The 16,946-nt window shown below is 36.5% G+C and overlaps 1 protein-coding gene across 1 annotated transcript; it reads left to right on the plus strand.

Moving 5' to 3' along the window:
• The first annotated feature begins 127 nt into the window (after window positions 1–127).
• On the plus strand, window positions 128–16,259 carry LOC135439602 (peroxidase). The gene is made up of 9 exons (XM_064698335.1): window positions 128–504; window positions 13,570–13,742; window positions 13,798–14,004; window positions 14,071–14,282; window positions 14,343–15,087; window positions 15,231–15,387; window positions 15,462–15,831; window positions 15,886–15,991; window positions 16,047–16,259. The coding sequence occupies exons 1-9, from the start codon at window positions 502–504 to the stop codon at window positions 16,159–16,161; spliced, it is 2,088 nt and encodes a 695-aa protein (XP_064554405.1). The 5' UTR covers window positions 128–501; the 3' UTR covers window positions 16,162–16,259.
• The last annotated feature ends 687 nt before the right edge of the window (window positions 16,260–16,946 follow it).

Here is a 16,946-nt window from a genome sequence, read left to right on the forward strand (position 1 = left end):
TTAGCAAACGCAAACTCAGGCAGCCTCGTTGGCCTAGGCGCTGGCGTTGTGCAGTCGCCGCGGGAACCGATGTCGATTTGTTATAAAAGCTCCAAATTCAACGGCTGGCCAGTTAGTTTGCCGCTGACAGTAACTTGGGGCCTTGGTAGAAAGAGATTTACCAACGGACCGAAATCAAGCCAGCTGTGGATTAAAGCTCAGCGCTCACTTATGAACAGGTGTCGAGCTGTGAATGGGTAGCTATTTAAGCTGCAAATTTATCAGAAATAAATCAATATTACTCGCCTACAATATTGACATAATTTTCTCAACTCACCGTGGAACTCGCGTTTTCGATTCGGTAATTGCTGAATTATAAGCATTGTGAAGGTTGGCCTATATTCGTGGTGCAGTTACAGTAGTGAGCAATTAAAAGTGAAATATTTGTACTAAGTTGATGCATATTGGGCGAGACGTTCACATTCGCAAGTGCAGGTTAGCCTGAGGCAAGAACAGTTGAACATGGTAAGTAATAGAAATTAAATAAACATAAATCAATTTTTGAATAACGATGGGTCAGTTATCATTTTAATATGCATATCATTGAACTTTGCCAACAATAGATTGCAAAATAGCTTGTATTATTTCTTTAAGGGCACCAAGAGTCCAAAAGAAGATTAAGTTGGATATTCCTGTCCTCAAGATATTTTATATATTTTGTTTGACAGAATATAACAATTAGATATAAACTACATAAACTTACATAAACTCTTATTTCAAGTACAAATTAAAATTATATCCGCCAAGTCCCTGTGGATCTCTATCACTTTGCGCGTATCGCTACATATTAATAATTAACCAATGTATATTGTTTAATTATTTATCCCTTAAAAAATTATATTCGAAAATTCGGTAAGTCTCGTGTCCATTTATAAGTATATCCCAAGAACATAATAATATTCCAATAAGCAAAAACGTTAAGTCAAACAATATATTGTACAAATTTTGTGTAGTTTTACCAAACTATTTTCTGAGCATCTGAGCGTCATCTATAAAAAGTAAACATTTTTGGGTAATAAGTAATCTTTGAACCGATCAATGTGATGTACTTTCCACAAAAATAAGCTTCATGTTTTATAAACCAAAATATATAAAATGATAGACATAAGTATATGTACGTTTTGATATCGACTTAGAGTTGTGATTGTTGTCGGAGTACACAATACATAACATATTTCACAAGAAACTTAAAATATAAGTAACATTTAATTAAGTGTTTATACATATATAATTTGACATTATTTGTTAATCTAGCTACTCATACCAGTTTCTGTTGAGTACCTTTAATAGCATATTTAAAAACAAATTACGGACTATTGTTTATACGAGACCTGCTCTAACTGTAAGACCACACTAAAAACTACATACAAACTCACAAGTTTGAAAGTGGCATAATAATTGTGTTGAAAATTGCATTTGTTTTTATTAAAAGTAAGGTAATTAATTTAAGATACCAAGCAAATGACCTTCATAGTTGAATTCGTTTACATTTTTGTGGTGCTATTGTTGTCCCCGACACGAGTTGCAGACCCCAACAGTTAAAGGGCCTGTAGCATGGCTTCAAGTTAAATAAAAAACACATAACATAGCTGCTCGAATTTCATTCTATGCCTACCCTTGCCCCAACTTTATTAATAAATAATCGAAGTGAACCATTTGCAAGCTGTGCATGGTCAGCAATTTACGCCATCTAATTGGATACGCCCCATTGTTCAGCATCGGCTCTGTTCAAGCCAACATTGAAATTGTTAGCTGATACTAATCAGCGCAGACAGTCAACAAGTCTTAGCTGAAACCATAAATTATACATACATATACCATTATATACATCCATATTTGAATTGTTCAAGTGGGGCCAAATGGTGGCACTCGCCGCCGCAAATCGACAATTACAATGCTTGTATTGGATATGTTTTGAATATTTGGACCATTTGCATAGAAGGGGATTTTAGCATTCAATAGAACGGTGATTCGAACGCCGATGCAGCTGTGTAGTGACCTACCTATCCAGGTGGTAAGGTAAGTGGCTTATTGGCTCAGCTGTGCGTACTTTCTCTCACTCACCAGTTGTATTTCACTCCCAACTGGAATCTTAAGCCAGTTATGTAATCTACTTAATTATTACGTATTTATATACAAACTTCATTATGCCTAAATGAGAGAGTATGTGTCTACGTTGTTTATTTATGCACTAGTATAACCACAATTTGACGACTTGCCATTCACTTGGCGATTACATTCATTTTAGTTATGGCTTTTTAAAACCAAAACCCAGAAGTCAAATATGCAAATACTCGTAAATATTAGACATATAAATTTTGGTTTATATACTTTCTCAACTTATATACACCAAGCCCGCCTTATACATAAAGAGATGAATTAATTACCTCCTACCTATTCATGTGTAACATAAATAGTACATGTTATTGCGTTTTTTTTTAAGTCACGTCATCTCAGGGTGTACAAAACAATAGCACATTATTGTTTTGGGAAGCAATCCCACAAACACGATCCAAAGATCACATTATCTTTCAAAGATTTTGAGGGACATTATTTCTGGTTTTCAATCATTTTGCAATACTTGCGAGTAATTATGGCAACCACTGTTAAAGAGGCTCACTTGAACTACACGTGAATATTATATACTTATGGTGTATATATTTTTTTTAGTGCGCACTAATTACTAATTAGTGCGCACTTTACCCATTTGGTTGCACATGCTCACCTATTTAAGCGTTAGCCCAATTATACTTATTTGCTTAGACAAAAATATACTTTGTCTGCACGAAACTATTGAGCACCATGCACCTAGCATATTGGTAAACCAAAATTCAACGTAAAAGGCTTTTCGACAAGAGTATTTTTGGCTCGAGAATCGACAATTCGCCAGCGAATTCAATTATTGTTTATTATAGAAATATATTAATTACAAAACAATTAGGAGTGCACTTGACGGGAGTGCCCGACTAAGAGATACCCTGATTCCTCTTCTACCAAAATCTGAAGTACAAGTCTTAGTCAAAAAATACGAATTTTAGTTAAAAAATAATTCGATCTGCTGAAAGACAGCAGCCTTAACATTGATACTGTTTTCCAAAAGGGTATCCCAAAATCTAAAAATATACTTGCTCTGTGTATTCTATAAGAGAAGCTGCGTGACCAATTTTTGAACTATTACGACTAGATAGGCTGATACAACATAAGATGCTGACCAAGAATACATATACTTTATGGAGTCGGAGTTCTTTCCTTCTGTCTGTTATATACATTTGCAGAAAACCATTATACCCTATTTACTTATTTTCAATGGTTCAGGGTATAATTAATTAGCTGAACGTTACGTGGATATCGATTTTAACAGCTGCAACTATCCAAAAATAATTTTATTAAAATTTTAATAAAAAGAAATAATGGGTTATAATATGAAAAATTAGATATCAGAGTGAATCATAAAAATGTATATGTTATTTTTATTATTTTTATTGTTCTTCAAGCACTTCTTCCCAATAAAGATAATTATGTGGAAATAAAAAAAATGATATCTATGAATACCCCCTAAATATTTTAAAAGCGATTTACCGTAGACAATGAACACATATATTTAATTTAACAATATGATTATTCAATTGAATATAGTCGAAAGTAAAAACTATATTTACATAATAATTCAGCAGCAGGATTCAAATAAATTTGCAGCTAGCGACCTTAAAAACCAAAAAGTATAAAACAAGTTAAATTGGCACCGAAGAAAGCGAATGACACGTTGATATTAACCAGTTTGGGTTTGGCCTTTGCTTTCGGTTTCAGCCACGTTTCGCTCCGACCGTTGATGCAACTGCACTAGCAACTTATACGATTTCAAAGTCAAGGTCTATATTAACAACAACAACTGCAGTCGAATGCTTGTGTCAGTGGTAGACGGTGCGGCTACCGGCTGCTTGTTGCTAGCTACCAACCAACGACCACGGGCAAACCCCAACAGCATCTGGCCATAATTTGAGTCGATTACAACTTCATCTCGCCACAAACGGAGGTATGTTGTCGGCGCATGAATGGGGGGCGGCTGCAACAAGCGACAAACGAATCGCGTGCGAAATTTGAATGGAGTTAACAAATTCACACAAAAATTCGCACACTCCACATTAAGTTGTACCAATGTAATTATGGATAGATGTACATATGGATGTACATTCGAAAATATTTCACACACTGTGTGTCGTGCTCATTGCTTATCCGTCAACTGTAGCTTGCTAATGGGGGCAAAAATAATGTCTGCGGTCATACTATGCCATACCATACCGATACCAATCACATACCGCTTTTGAAATCATTATTGCTAAATAAAATTCATACATGAGTACTAGTTGCTAATCATGATTTTAAAGCTTATGTACGTCCACATACATATACATATATGATATTCACATGTTTTTGAAATTGAAATTTGTACTAATCATAGCCGAGGAAATTCGATCGATTCACTAAAACTAAAATAAAAAAAAGAAATGCAGATGACCGCTTCTAATTAATGCCCAATTTATGCCTGTTACTTCATTTATACATACATACATATCTATGCATATACATACACACATATGTTGTATATATAGATATAGTAGCGGTACGCGTTTATTTAATTGTCAAGTCGTGATTGTTTGTCTCGCGTGTTTCTTATTATTGCCGCCCGACAATGTCTTTTTTGCTCGCTTCCGTTACAAAGACAACGTTGATGGATCTGCTCTGGTTGGCATTGTCAGTGCCGCCGTCGTGGGGCCGGAACCAGACCGGACGCGGCAATTGCGTTAAGAGCATCGTAATTACCTTGATTATAATTGCAAGTTGAAACATGTGAACGTGTGACGTCCAAAACACAACCAAGCAGCGGATCGTAAGAAAGTCTCTCATCATCAATAATCAACACATCATAAGGTCTAAAAATTATATACCAATAATTGACGAATTATATTATAACGATTATGCCTTACACATCGTCGTAATTGTTCTGATTGTACCGAAAACTTTTAAGCACTTACATCACTCTATAAAAACCACTTTCATTGAACGAAGACGCCTTGCACATTGATATACAAAGATCTTCAATCGGCTTTAAACAAATTTTCAAAACTCTTTAAATAAGAGTGCTCATATCGGGGATGCCCAGCTAGGAGGTTCCCTGAAACACAAACACTTTAGCTTCATTTCACACACACATACACACACGTATTGCGCAGCTAACGGCCCGGCTACGCTGCTTCTTTTCTTTGGCACAGACTATGGGAAATACTTTCGAGATTAGTTAAGGTGTTTATTGAACGATCTTAATAAAATTTTAATGGCACCAATATGGCATCAAAAAAAGGTTTTTAAATACCACAGCCAAGGACTATACCTCTAAAAATGCGTTTCGACATCCGTTCTTATCGATTCATGAAAACCAGGCAAGTTACCGATGATTTGAACTACACGGGCACTAGGCGAACTTACATTAAAAATTTCAGTCTCCAGCTCTTATTATTTCCGATATCGACCATTTCATACGGACATGGCTAGACTGACTTGGTCATTGGTGCTAACCAAGAATACATATACTTAATAAATGCTTTCTTCTTTCTCTTATATTCTTTCGCAATAAACCATTATGCCCTCCTTACCAATTTTCAATGGGTTCAGAAGTGAGCGTCAAGCTGCTAAATCATTCATCTTACAAAGCTTCTTTACATAAAAACACAAAACTAAGCTATTTTTAACTATTGTCTTGTGGTTCATGGAACAATAAGAAACGGAATCCGGAAAACGGAATTATTAGATGAAAGTCGAACATTTTTATTCTGTAAAATTAAAATTACTCACTCCATTGTGAGACTCGGGATTGACTGACTGGCCCAAACCGTACGAGCTAGGAAGCTTAAGAGGTAAATGAAAATGTACATTAAACCCGGGTTTTGAAAAATTTTATCCGCATGTGTGGAATAATCGTTGAAAACGGTTATTGGAAATTTGTTTGCTTACCATCCGATTGGCCTGAAACTCTTTTCCAAATATCTTTTCCCAAATTCATTTGATAGGTCCACATCTTTCACAAAATCCAACCATCTTGGATGGAAATTGTGGGTCAAAGGTTAAAGTGGCAATCTTTCAAGTTTCGTCCGACCGGTTTTAATTTTATTTCCGAAACTCTAATTAAAGATGTAATGAATACGTGTTCGGGGATTTTGGAAATTCAAACCGCCAGCGTGTAAAATTTCCAGAAAACATGTTACATAAAACTTTTCCGTTTCCATCCAATCAGCTTCTCACTACTTTTCAAATATCATTGCTAAAAATAATATGGTATGTGTTGCACACCATTCGACGAAAAATGTGGATTCCACATTTGGTTAATTCGATGCGCTCACTCTTTTTATGTGGTAGGGTATTTATTGCCGTTAAAGCCATTCTCCAGTCAGAACCTTTCTGTTTTATTATGCCTACTGACGCTGAAATTGTCTCAGTAAAGGTGACTTTTCCATCACGCGATATTTATAACACTTGCTCCTATGCTCCTCCTTCTTCTGATATTCAAGTTTATATGAAGACATATTACTCGTATTAAAAAAGTTTTTATTCACGTGTTTGATAATAACCTATTTATAGCGTTGGCTGATTTTAATTTACCGAACATTTCTTGGTCCTTATTGACTGCCGAAAATTATCTAGTATCCTGAGCGCAGCATTACTTTATAGATTGCACGCTAGACCTTTCGTTGTTTCAAATCAATTCAATTTTTAATCATTTGCATGGAAAACTTGATCTTGTATTTGTCAACGATTGCCTTATTGCTTATGTGTCCAGGTCCTAGGTATTAAGTCTAAATATTTTAAATATTTTTATTTAAATAATAATAAGTCTGGTTCGAGTAAGCCGAACTTATTTTTCTGAAGTCTCAGTGCTATAAGAATTATCTTACTCGTTTCCGTTTTCGTAAAGAATCGGTCAACTACGACCAATCTGCTTGAATTTACTTCCTTGGCAAATTATGCTTACCTTTCTAAAATGCAAACTAATGTCATTTACACTAACTTCAGTAAGGCGTTTGAATTTGTGCACTATGATATTTTACTCCTTAAACTTGAACTTAAACTTTTTATAAATTAAAATTATTAACAATAGCCAGGACTTATTGAATCAGTTCAGAAGCAACATTTACTTTTTGCCTTACGAGGTTTAAATTGGGACCCCAATATTCGGTTGCCATTCTACTCCAGCAGGCTTCTTCTTGATCTTCCGTCGTTTACCAACCGTAGGACGAAATAGATTCTTCTTTTCTGTTAGGGCGTCTTTAATTCTCTGATCCGTCTAGACCAACCAGGAATTATCGCCTCTACGTGCACAACAGATTACTCTATGCACAATTCTTTTCGTGTACTATGTAAAAATATCAATAGTTTGTGTCATGTTTTCACCACCGAACTTTCTCTACCCCTAAAAAAATCGTTACTTTCAGGATACCTTCGGGAACTCACTGACCATTCCCAGCTATGAGTAGGGGCATAGCTTGCCGGACAGGCTATAAATTTCCCCCACCGGGTCGATGATTTCCCATCACTATCTCTTTATCCTATCTACTTAACACTCTTTATATCTAGAATAAATTTCCCTACTTTATTAATAACTTATTTCTTTCTAGTTTCCTATTTATTGTTTTTTCCTTAGTGATATAGTAAATTAAGTATATTTTTAACTTTTATGAACACTATTGTCTCTACTAACACCCTCCTTGTTAGCTGTTAACTCTAATAACGTCATTGACAAAATTAGCTGTAAAAAGGGGCATAGCTGGCCGGACGGGCAAATAAAACGCCTCCATCGTGTCGGTGATGCTATTAGAACGTTGTGTATTCTAATTAGGATTTTAGCATTTAATTTTCATAATTTAATGTATTAAATAATTAGGAAGACAAACATTAAGTAGTAAATAAATAAGTAAATAAATAAATAAATAAATAATAAGCAAATAAATAAATAGTTAGTATTGATAACTTTAAGTGATATCTAAAATTTAATTTATCAAATAATTGGGAAGACATTCGTTTTAGTCGTCTATCTCTATATATAAAACTGTTTGTCCTGACTGACTGACTGACTGACTGACTGGTGATCAACGCACAGCCCAAACCGTAAGAGCTAGGAAGCTGAAATTTTCACTGTAGCTACCTTATGTGATGTAGGTGCACGTTAAGACGGGGTTTCGGGAAATTCCACCCGCAAGTGTGGAAAAATCGCGAAAAACGTTTGTATGTAACTTTTTTGTTTACCATCCGATCGGCCTCAAATTTATTTTCAAAGGTCTTTGTTCAAATTCATTTGAGGGGTGTTTCACACTTTTAGGAAAATGCATCCCTCCTTGGTGGAAATGGGGGTCAAAAATTTGGTGGGTGACGTTTCGCCCTCAAATTTATTTCCAAGTATCTATATAAAAATTAATTTGAGACGTGTTTTTTTTTACTTTTCGCAGAATTCAAACTTCTTGGGGGGGAATGCGATTCAAAGATTTTTTGGGCGAAGTTTTAAGTTGTGTCCGATTTGCTTCAAACTTATTTTCAATGCTCTACATAAGAACTTAATAAATACGTATTTCAGCGATTTGGGAAATTCCACCCGCAACAGTAGTAAATTGGCGGAAAACGGTTGTATGAAAGTTTCTTGTTTACCATCCGATCGGCCCCAAACTCATTTTCAAAGATCTATGTTCAAATTCATTTGAGGGGTGTTTCACACTTTTTGAAAAATCCATCCCTCCTTATTGCAAATGGAGGTCGAAGATTTGGTCGATGACGTTTTTGTTCAAATTTATTTCCAAAGATCTATAAGAAAAATCATTTGAGAAGTGTTTCACATTTTTCGCAAAATCTAAACTCCTTCGGTGGAAAATACATTTCAAATTTTTTTTGTGTGAATTTTAAGTTTGTTTGATTCCCGTCCGATCAGTTTCAAAATCATTTTCAAAGCTTTTTGAAAACATTGTTAGCGGGTTATACCCGCTAGTTAATTATAAAAATAAATAAATAAATAAATATCTTTGTTATATATACATTTGTTAGTATGGATAACTTTACATGGTATCTAAAACTTGAACCATTAAAATTGACACGGGCCATGCCTTCCAGTAATAAAATATTACAAAATATTCTACCTGACTGATTTACTGGTGACCAATGCTAAGCCTAAGCTGTAAGAGCTATGAAGCTAATATTTTTTACTGAAGCTTCCTTTTAAGTCAAAAGTTGGCAGTAAGACCGGATTTTCGAATGTTGTATCGAGATACGCGCAAAAGATATGCAATAGCAAAAAAAAAAACAAAACAGCGAAATGGGGCCGTTGTTTGCGTTTTATTATTACTTTGTTAAATGGAAAATTGATTGGAATACTCGGGAGGGGTGGGGAGACAAGCACACTTGGACGGCTTAATGAAATCGTTCGCGGCGGGAAATGCTATTAAATAATAAATATATAATGTATTAGTGACAATTGGTTTTATATGATTACATAGATATCTTGTGTATTTGCACTCTTTCCTTATTCCGATTATTTCCTATACCGATAATTGGTATTATTAAACAAGAACAGATGGATATCATCGGCACTCCTAACCTGATTCTACCCTTGTAGAAGTATGGCTTATGATTTTGCAGATAAGTGAGGAGAATAGTGAATTGCTGAGTTTGGTGAAGATATTTTCCTTTGACTGCCTGCAACGGAAATGGAAATAGACAAACGGACAGATGGACATGGCTATATCGATTCAGTATTGATGCAGATCAAGAATATATATCTTCATTGTAGTACCCTCTACTAGGTAACTTAAACTATCATAAATCATGATGTAACTTCGATTGCATGGACATGGAAGTTTTTTCGAGCCGTCAGCTACCGGCGGCTTTATTTTTTGCGAATCTACAAATAGCGGTCACCAAAGTTGTCATGACGCTATGCATGGTCGGTAATTAAAAGTAAAGCAGGCAACTTTTAACTTCATGGGCCTGTATTAGAGTCGGAGTCGTGATATGTCAGACTGAATGGCGAAAGGCACTTGCAGAGTTGCATTACCTTGGACCTGGACCTGGAATGTTAACTTCTATGCTAGCTGCTGATGACTTTTAAGGCTAAGTCTAACCGCTAATGCTCTTGGTGACATTAATTCAATTAGATTCGCTTTGAAAACATATACATATGCCTGCATATTTAAGAAATTTAATAAATATATTTAATATGAAAATGTATACAAAGCCAATAACTAAAATTAACAGTCAAAATCAAATTATAAACAATGTTAAAAATTGCAAACTTATATACATTTTTTAAATTTCAAATGCCTGATTGTTACTCAGGCCCAGACTTAGACCTGTTGTATGGTAAGACGATTGTATATCGCGATTGTATATCAGCTCTTATTTGCAAAACAAAACCCAGTACATTGGCCTGGCATAAATTTGATAATTTTAATTTACACCCATCTGCAAATGAAAGGTTACTTGGCAATTTCAATTGACTGTATTATAATTTCCTTCAAAACCAGTTACCTCGACTTGGCTTAATCGGGCCAAATCCGTTAAGAATCAATTAGTTCGTAGCATCTAAATGTACGACGGCAAAGGCGATTGCAAATTGCGCTCGCAATTAATGAAAATACCAGCGCTGTGCTTGTAATAAACTCGAAAACCAAAATGCGACCAGTCCTGCCCAACGGGTTCATAAATTGCTAATCACCCGACTGCGTGAGTGTACTAATATTGAGTGTTTCGGTCATGTGACTTTTGGCTAGCTGCAGCAAAGCTGAGCTACGGTTTACCAGCCGCAACTTTAGCGGGTTAGTCAAAAGACTGTTTGAGTACAAACAGCTCACTGTGTGTGACTGTAAGTGAATATGTATGCACATTTGCACTTACATATGTGCCTTATGTTTGGCCGGGCACTCAGAGTGCCAGTCTACTTATTGGCATCAATTATACAAAACGCAGACATGTCGTTGCATAAAGTGTGTGCCTTGATTTCGATCAGAAAATAAGGCCAAATATTTTGTAATTTTCTTGTAGATTTGAGGAGTCGCTTAAATTTACACAACTTATAGCCAGCATGCGTATAGTTGAATGCAACTGCGATGCCCGACAGCCTCCCAATCTGCACTTTAAGGTGCTGGGTACTCGGTTCTCTGTTTGAGGCACTTTCACTTTAAATGGCAATTTCAATTAGTGCTTGTTACTCGAACGCTTTTTACCTACATAGATCAATCGGAATGTTTTTCTATTTGTGTGCACACCACGTCGTCGTATCGACGTTTTCACATGCCTTTGCTGAACCCTCCTCCCAACGGATTGCCAGAAAGATATTGACAGATATGTACATCTGTATCCATAATGGCAAAGGCGCAACTTTGTTGATCCCAATAAGGTTGTCGATGACAGCGACCAGTGTGCCAAGCCATCAATAAATCAATCATTTGGTATTAATTTCTTTGCAGTCTTGCGTTGAGCTATTTTACACTTTAATGATCACCAAATTTCTTTGCCGATTCGGCGATATAAATTTGATTTTAATTAGAAGTCGTTAAAGTTGTAAAAAATTTGCTCGCATTTACCCAATGTGGCCATAATTGGCTAGTCATTGGGGTCGCCAATATTGCCCCACTTTAAATGCATGTTTTTGTGATCAAATATTCGAGTATTTTGCTGACTTAAGCACTTGGGAATGTATGCCATTCGAGTCGGTACATAAAAATTCTGTTATTAATATGTTTATACAATAATATTTTTTTAAAAGCATTAATATTTATCAAATAACTACTGAGCTGTTTTTCTTTAATATATTACATTTATTATCACTATTGCAGTTGCTTTTTCGATCCAAATCTTAAGGACTCTAGCTGTGCAATTGTGGGAGATATCGATTCTCACTCTTTTCGTATCTCCTTGTCTCACGCGGTGTTTAAACGAATATATGTACATTCAACAACGGCAAAAAACGAATAGAAAGACGGACAAAGAGACGTACAGTTCACAAAATAAAAATACTCATTTTCACTTTGCAAACAGGGCATCAAATGAATGGAACTGCTGTCCACAGCTAGACACAGATGTATGTATATGTTTTCGCCTTAAGGTTTCTGTTCCGCTTACAATGACAATTTTATGTCGATATTAGAGCTCTGGTCAGTTATAAACCAAGATCTGGAAGAGTGGATAGACGACTAATATATATAGTATATTACTTATTTAAATATGCTTAACGATCGTAAATATATACAATGACTGACCCCGAACAATCGCTTTTGTTTGCATTGTAGTTGCCAAATGCCTCGTTTCTCTAATTTAAATTAGAATTCAAAATCGTGAATTTACCCGTTTTTCTAATTTAATTCGCCTGATGTTGAGATTGTTGGAGCTTTGGTTTTAATTGCGGCAAGAGGTAGGAAGCTTAGCTAACTAGGAAGCCCTGTCAGAGCCTGTTGGCATATTCAAGACTTATTACAGCTTTGCATGTATCTAAAGCAATCCAATCGTATTGTCTGGGCCATTGTTCTGCTTGCCATGCAATTAAAATATACACCATGTTGTTTGTGTTAGTTTCTGTCACGGCAGCAACTGGAACGGATTAGCCACCAATATCTGCGCATTTGCATGCAGCTGGCATTTTACCCAAAGGTCTGACTACAAATTGGGAACTATGGTTAGCTTCGGCAGTGGCGCTATTGCTAGATGAATGAGTCTAGGTCTAACCCCGAGGCCAGAGCGCTATGAAAAATGTATTGTGTACAGCCATCTATTAAAGACCTGCGAATCAGTTTGTTTACATAAGTAGCCTGTAAGTTGGCCAAATATATATTTATTATTTTAAAACAATTATGAGACTTTTCACGCTACCACAATTTACATTGCACGAGCATATGTCTAAATAAATTTCCATGTATATATGTAGGTATATATGTATGTAGTTTAGGCAAATACCAGCAACAAATGGTTGGCATTCGAAATGTCGCAATGAAAATGAATAATAATGAATACATACCAAATAGGTGATGAAACCAGTTCTGACCATAACTGCAGGAGCCTGTGTCGGAAAAGCTAAGATCGATTGTGAATTGTTGCAGCTAGCTGTTCCCTAGCAGCTGAAAAGCTAAGCGCATGCAAAATAGCACGCTTGCGGTACGTGTTTGTTGCCAGTTCACATAAATCAAGGCATTACCAGTTCCTGTTTTCCATTTTTTAGTATCAAGATTTACTGGCTTTCTAGGCCAATCGACAATTTCATACTGTAAATTTTACATACATAATAATAGATAATCATGAACCTTTTACGAATATTCACTTGATTCTTCTTAAGATGACACTTCCGAAACATTTGTATTAAATTAAAATTTTAACATTGATTTAATATCTTTCGCTTGTAAAAATATACAAAGTAACCTTATAGCATATAGTATTTCTATCTATTTAATCTCACTTGCTTCATAAAGCTAGCTCACTAACAATGAATGTGGTAAACTTCAATTTCAGATGAGCTATCAGCAGGAGCTGCTTTTAATTGGAATTTTGGGCCTTGTCTCTAGTATTGTGGGACTTAAAGTGTCTACTGGCTATCACATCGTACACAACGAACAACCGCAGACTCATGAACAAAACTTCCATGGGTTCAGGTACCTTCACGGAGGAGATCAATATTTAGTAGGGTAAGCCTAAGCTTATTTATGTAAATAAGTCTACCAAACATATCTTTATTACTAGAAATGCGCTACCTACTGCAGTGGCGGATACTTCGCCGGCGCTACAAAATCCCTTCCTATCAGTTGCGAATCTTCCACCGGCTCCGCCAATGCCGGGGCGAGTCACATGTGCTAATCCTCCAGAAATATGTAAAAAGTCGGCCTATCGAACGATGGACGGCTCTTGCAATCATTTGGAACGCGCAGGGCTAGGAGTCCCTAACACTAAGTATGATTCAGACTGGCCTTTGCAAATTTTTTTTCTGTTGTTATATACAGAATGGTTTCTATCTAGGTATGGCCGTCTTGTGACGCCCAAATACGCCGATGGAATATCGGCACCTACCCGTTCTGTTACCGGAAATGAGCTGCCCAGTGCTCGTCTCGTATCTTTGGTGGCGTTTGGTGAGCAGGACGTGCCCGATCCTCAGTTTACGCTCCACAACATGCAATGGGGACAGATCATAACCCACGACATGAGCATGCAAGCCGGTGGCACCCAATCTAGTATACCAATCGTTTAACTATAATAAAGTACTAGCTCATTACCACTGTTTACTTTTATAGAAAAACATCCGACACGTTGTTGCACCGATGACGGACGTTTGGTAGGCTTAGACATAGCACATAAAACCTGCTTTGCTATAATCGTGCCTCCCCATGACCCGGCTTACTCACAAGTCGGTACAGAGTGTCTCAACTTTGTTCGTACGCTGACAGACCGCGACTCTAACTGTCAATATACTGGTGGACCTGCGGAACAGTTGACGGTAGTCACCTCTTATATGGACCTCTCGTTAGTCTATGGTAACTCTATTCAACAGAACAGCGACATACGTGAGTTTCAAGGAGGCCGCATGATTGTTGAGGAACGCAATGGTGCAAAATGGCTTCCTTTGTCACGTAATGTCACTGGCGACTGTGATGCCATTGATTCCAGTGAGGTCTGCTACAGAGCAGGCGATGTACGTGTCAATCAGAACCCGGGACTAGCTATATTACAGACCGTGCTGTTACGTGAACACAACCGTATTGCCGATGCTCTAGCGGCCCTAAATCCACACTTTGACGATCGCACTCTGTTCCAGGAAGCACGCAAAATCAACATTGCCCAGTACCAGCATATAAGCTACTACGAGTGGCTGCCAATTTTCCTGGGAACTGAAAATATGTTGAAAAATCGACTCATTTTTAAAGCTCCTGGAGGAAGCTATGTGAATGACTTCGATTCCAACATAGATCCCAGTGTTTTAAACGAACATGCGACAGCGGCTTTTAGATATTTCCATTCCCAAATCGAAGGTAGATTGGAGTAAGTACATCTTTATTTGCCATTCAATAGGTTAATTGATTGGAAGTGAACATCTTTCACTTACATATTGTCATATACTCTGCTGAAGGTTTGTTATTAATAAGCAACCACTCAATGTTTTCGAGCTTATTCTTTATTTGTAGCCTTTTGTCCGAGCTGCGTTCAGTTCTTGGCTCATTGACTCTTAGTGATTGGTTTAATCGACCTGGCATTCTTGAAGTTGGCGACAATTTTGACTCCCTTACCAGAGGCCATGCAACACAGCCAGAAGAGCTGACGGACATAAACTTTGATAGACAGGTGTGTATGCATATACTATATAGTATCAAATATAAATAACATCCATTTTTTTTCTGACATCCTATATTTCTTAGATCAAGCATTTTCTGTTTAGAAGAAATATGCCCTTCGGCTCGGACTTGCGTTCTTTGGATATTCAGCGCAATCGTGATCATGGACTTGCATCATACAATGATATGAGGGAATTTTGTGGGCTGAGACGGGCACACTCATGGGAGGACTTTGGCGATCTGATCAGTCCGCAAATAATTGATACACTTAAGTCGCTCTATGATAGTCATGAGGATGTAGATTTAACAGTTGGAGGCTCTTTAGAGGCACATGTTGCCGGTGCGTTAGCCGGTCCTACTTTTCTTTGTATTCTTACAGAACAGTTCTATAGAACTCGTGTGGGCGATCGTTTCTTCTTTGAAAATGGAGATAAAATCACTGGTTTTACTCCAGGTATTATAAGATCCACAATTACATATATTGATATTAATATAATTTCTTTATTAGATCAACTGGTAGAGCTGCGTAAAGCAAGCATGGCACGTTTGCTCTGCGACAATGGTAACAATATTGCATCAATGCAGCCTGCTGCTTTCAAAACAATATCTGGATCGTAAGTACAATAAAATTATGGTTAACATAAATAATTTTTCATAATCGTTTACTAGGAACCCTGTTGTGCCATGCACAAATATTCCCCAAGTTGACCTTACGAAATGGATCGACCAAAGTGCACACCCCTCCACAGATCAGTCAATTCTTTTTGGAAAAAATGATCGCTGACACTTTATATACACGAATCTATCATTAACTAGTTCAAAATATAATAACATTTAGATTAATCAGTTTAAAGATTATAAAATCAAACTCCATGTATTATATTGTCCCTTTTTATGTACATAAACAAATCAATATAAGAACTTAACATGCTTTATTATATGGTCCCGATCAATGCAAATTAAACCAGATGCTTGACTTTATTCTATTAATATTCCTCATCTATTTAAAATTGTATGGTAAAATAAAACAAGCAGAAGGTAACAACATTGGCAGCTCGGCGTCAATTACGACGACGCCATACAATTTCTTAATAATTAGATATTTTTTTAAATGCTAAGATAGTTTCTGGCATAAAACCCGAATAAGTTTGGGACGAATTTTAATTAAAAGCTTAATTTTATCTGTAAATTAAAATCTTATCGATGCCTATATACACTCCGCATCATCAGGTTAGCACACCCAAAATGAAATTACAGTCACGGACAAAAGTATTGGCAATTGTGGTGTTGTCAACTAAAAATTCAAAATTTGAGAATAACCAACTTATTATTTTATTGAAATTTATTTCTTATATGATCTTTCATATATCCAACTTATTTAAACAAATTAAACAAGTAAGAGGCTATAGCCGGGAGCTCCGGACTAGGGAATACCCTGAACCCTCTTCTACCAACACCAAATGCAGCTCGCGCTACGCGCTCGTTTGCTTAAGTAGTAATAAACACAAATTACTCGCAACTAACCGCACCACTTGCAGCCGCCTCAACTCAAGAGCCACACCAATAATT

The sequence above is a fragment of the Drosophila montana genome, unplaced genomic scaffold (assembly GCF_035044405.1).
Source record: "Drosophila montana isolate Dmon_TW-CO22-7 unplaced genomic scaffold, ASM3504440v1 contig_599_1, whole genome shotgun sequence".
Taxonomy (NCBI): domain Eukaryota; kingdom Metazoa; phylum Arthropoda; class Insecta; order Diptera; family Drosophilidae; genus Drosophila; species Drosophila montana.

Bases quoted from the DNA above. Each gene is read 5' to 3' on its own strand.
- LOC135439602 (XM_064698335.1), top strand. The intron at 15,088-15,230 runs GTAAGTACATCT...CTTTATTTGTAG, and splicing joins CAAATCGAAGGTAGATTGGA to CCTTTTGTCCGAGCTGCGTT. The intron at 15,388-15,461 runs GTGTGTATGCAT...TATATTTCTTAG, and splicing joins ACATAAACTTTGATAGACAG to ATCAAGCATTTTCTGTTTAG.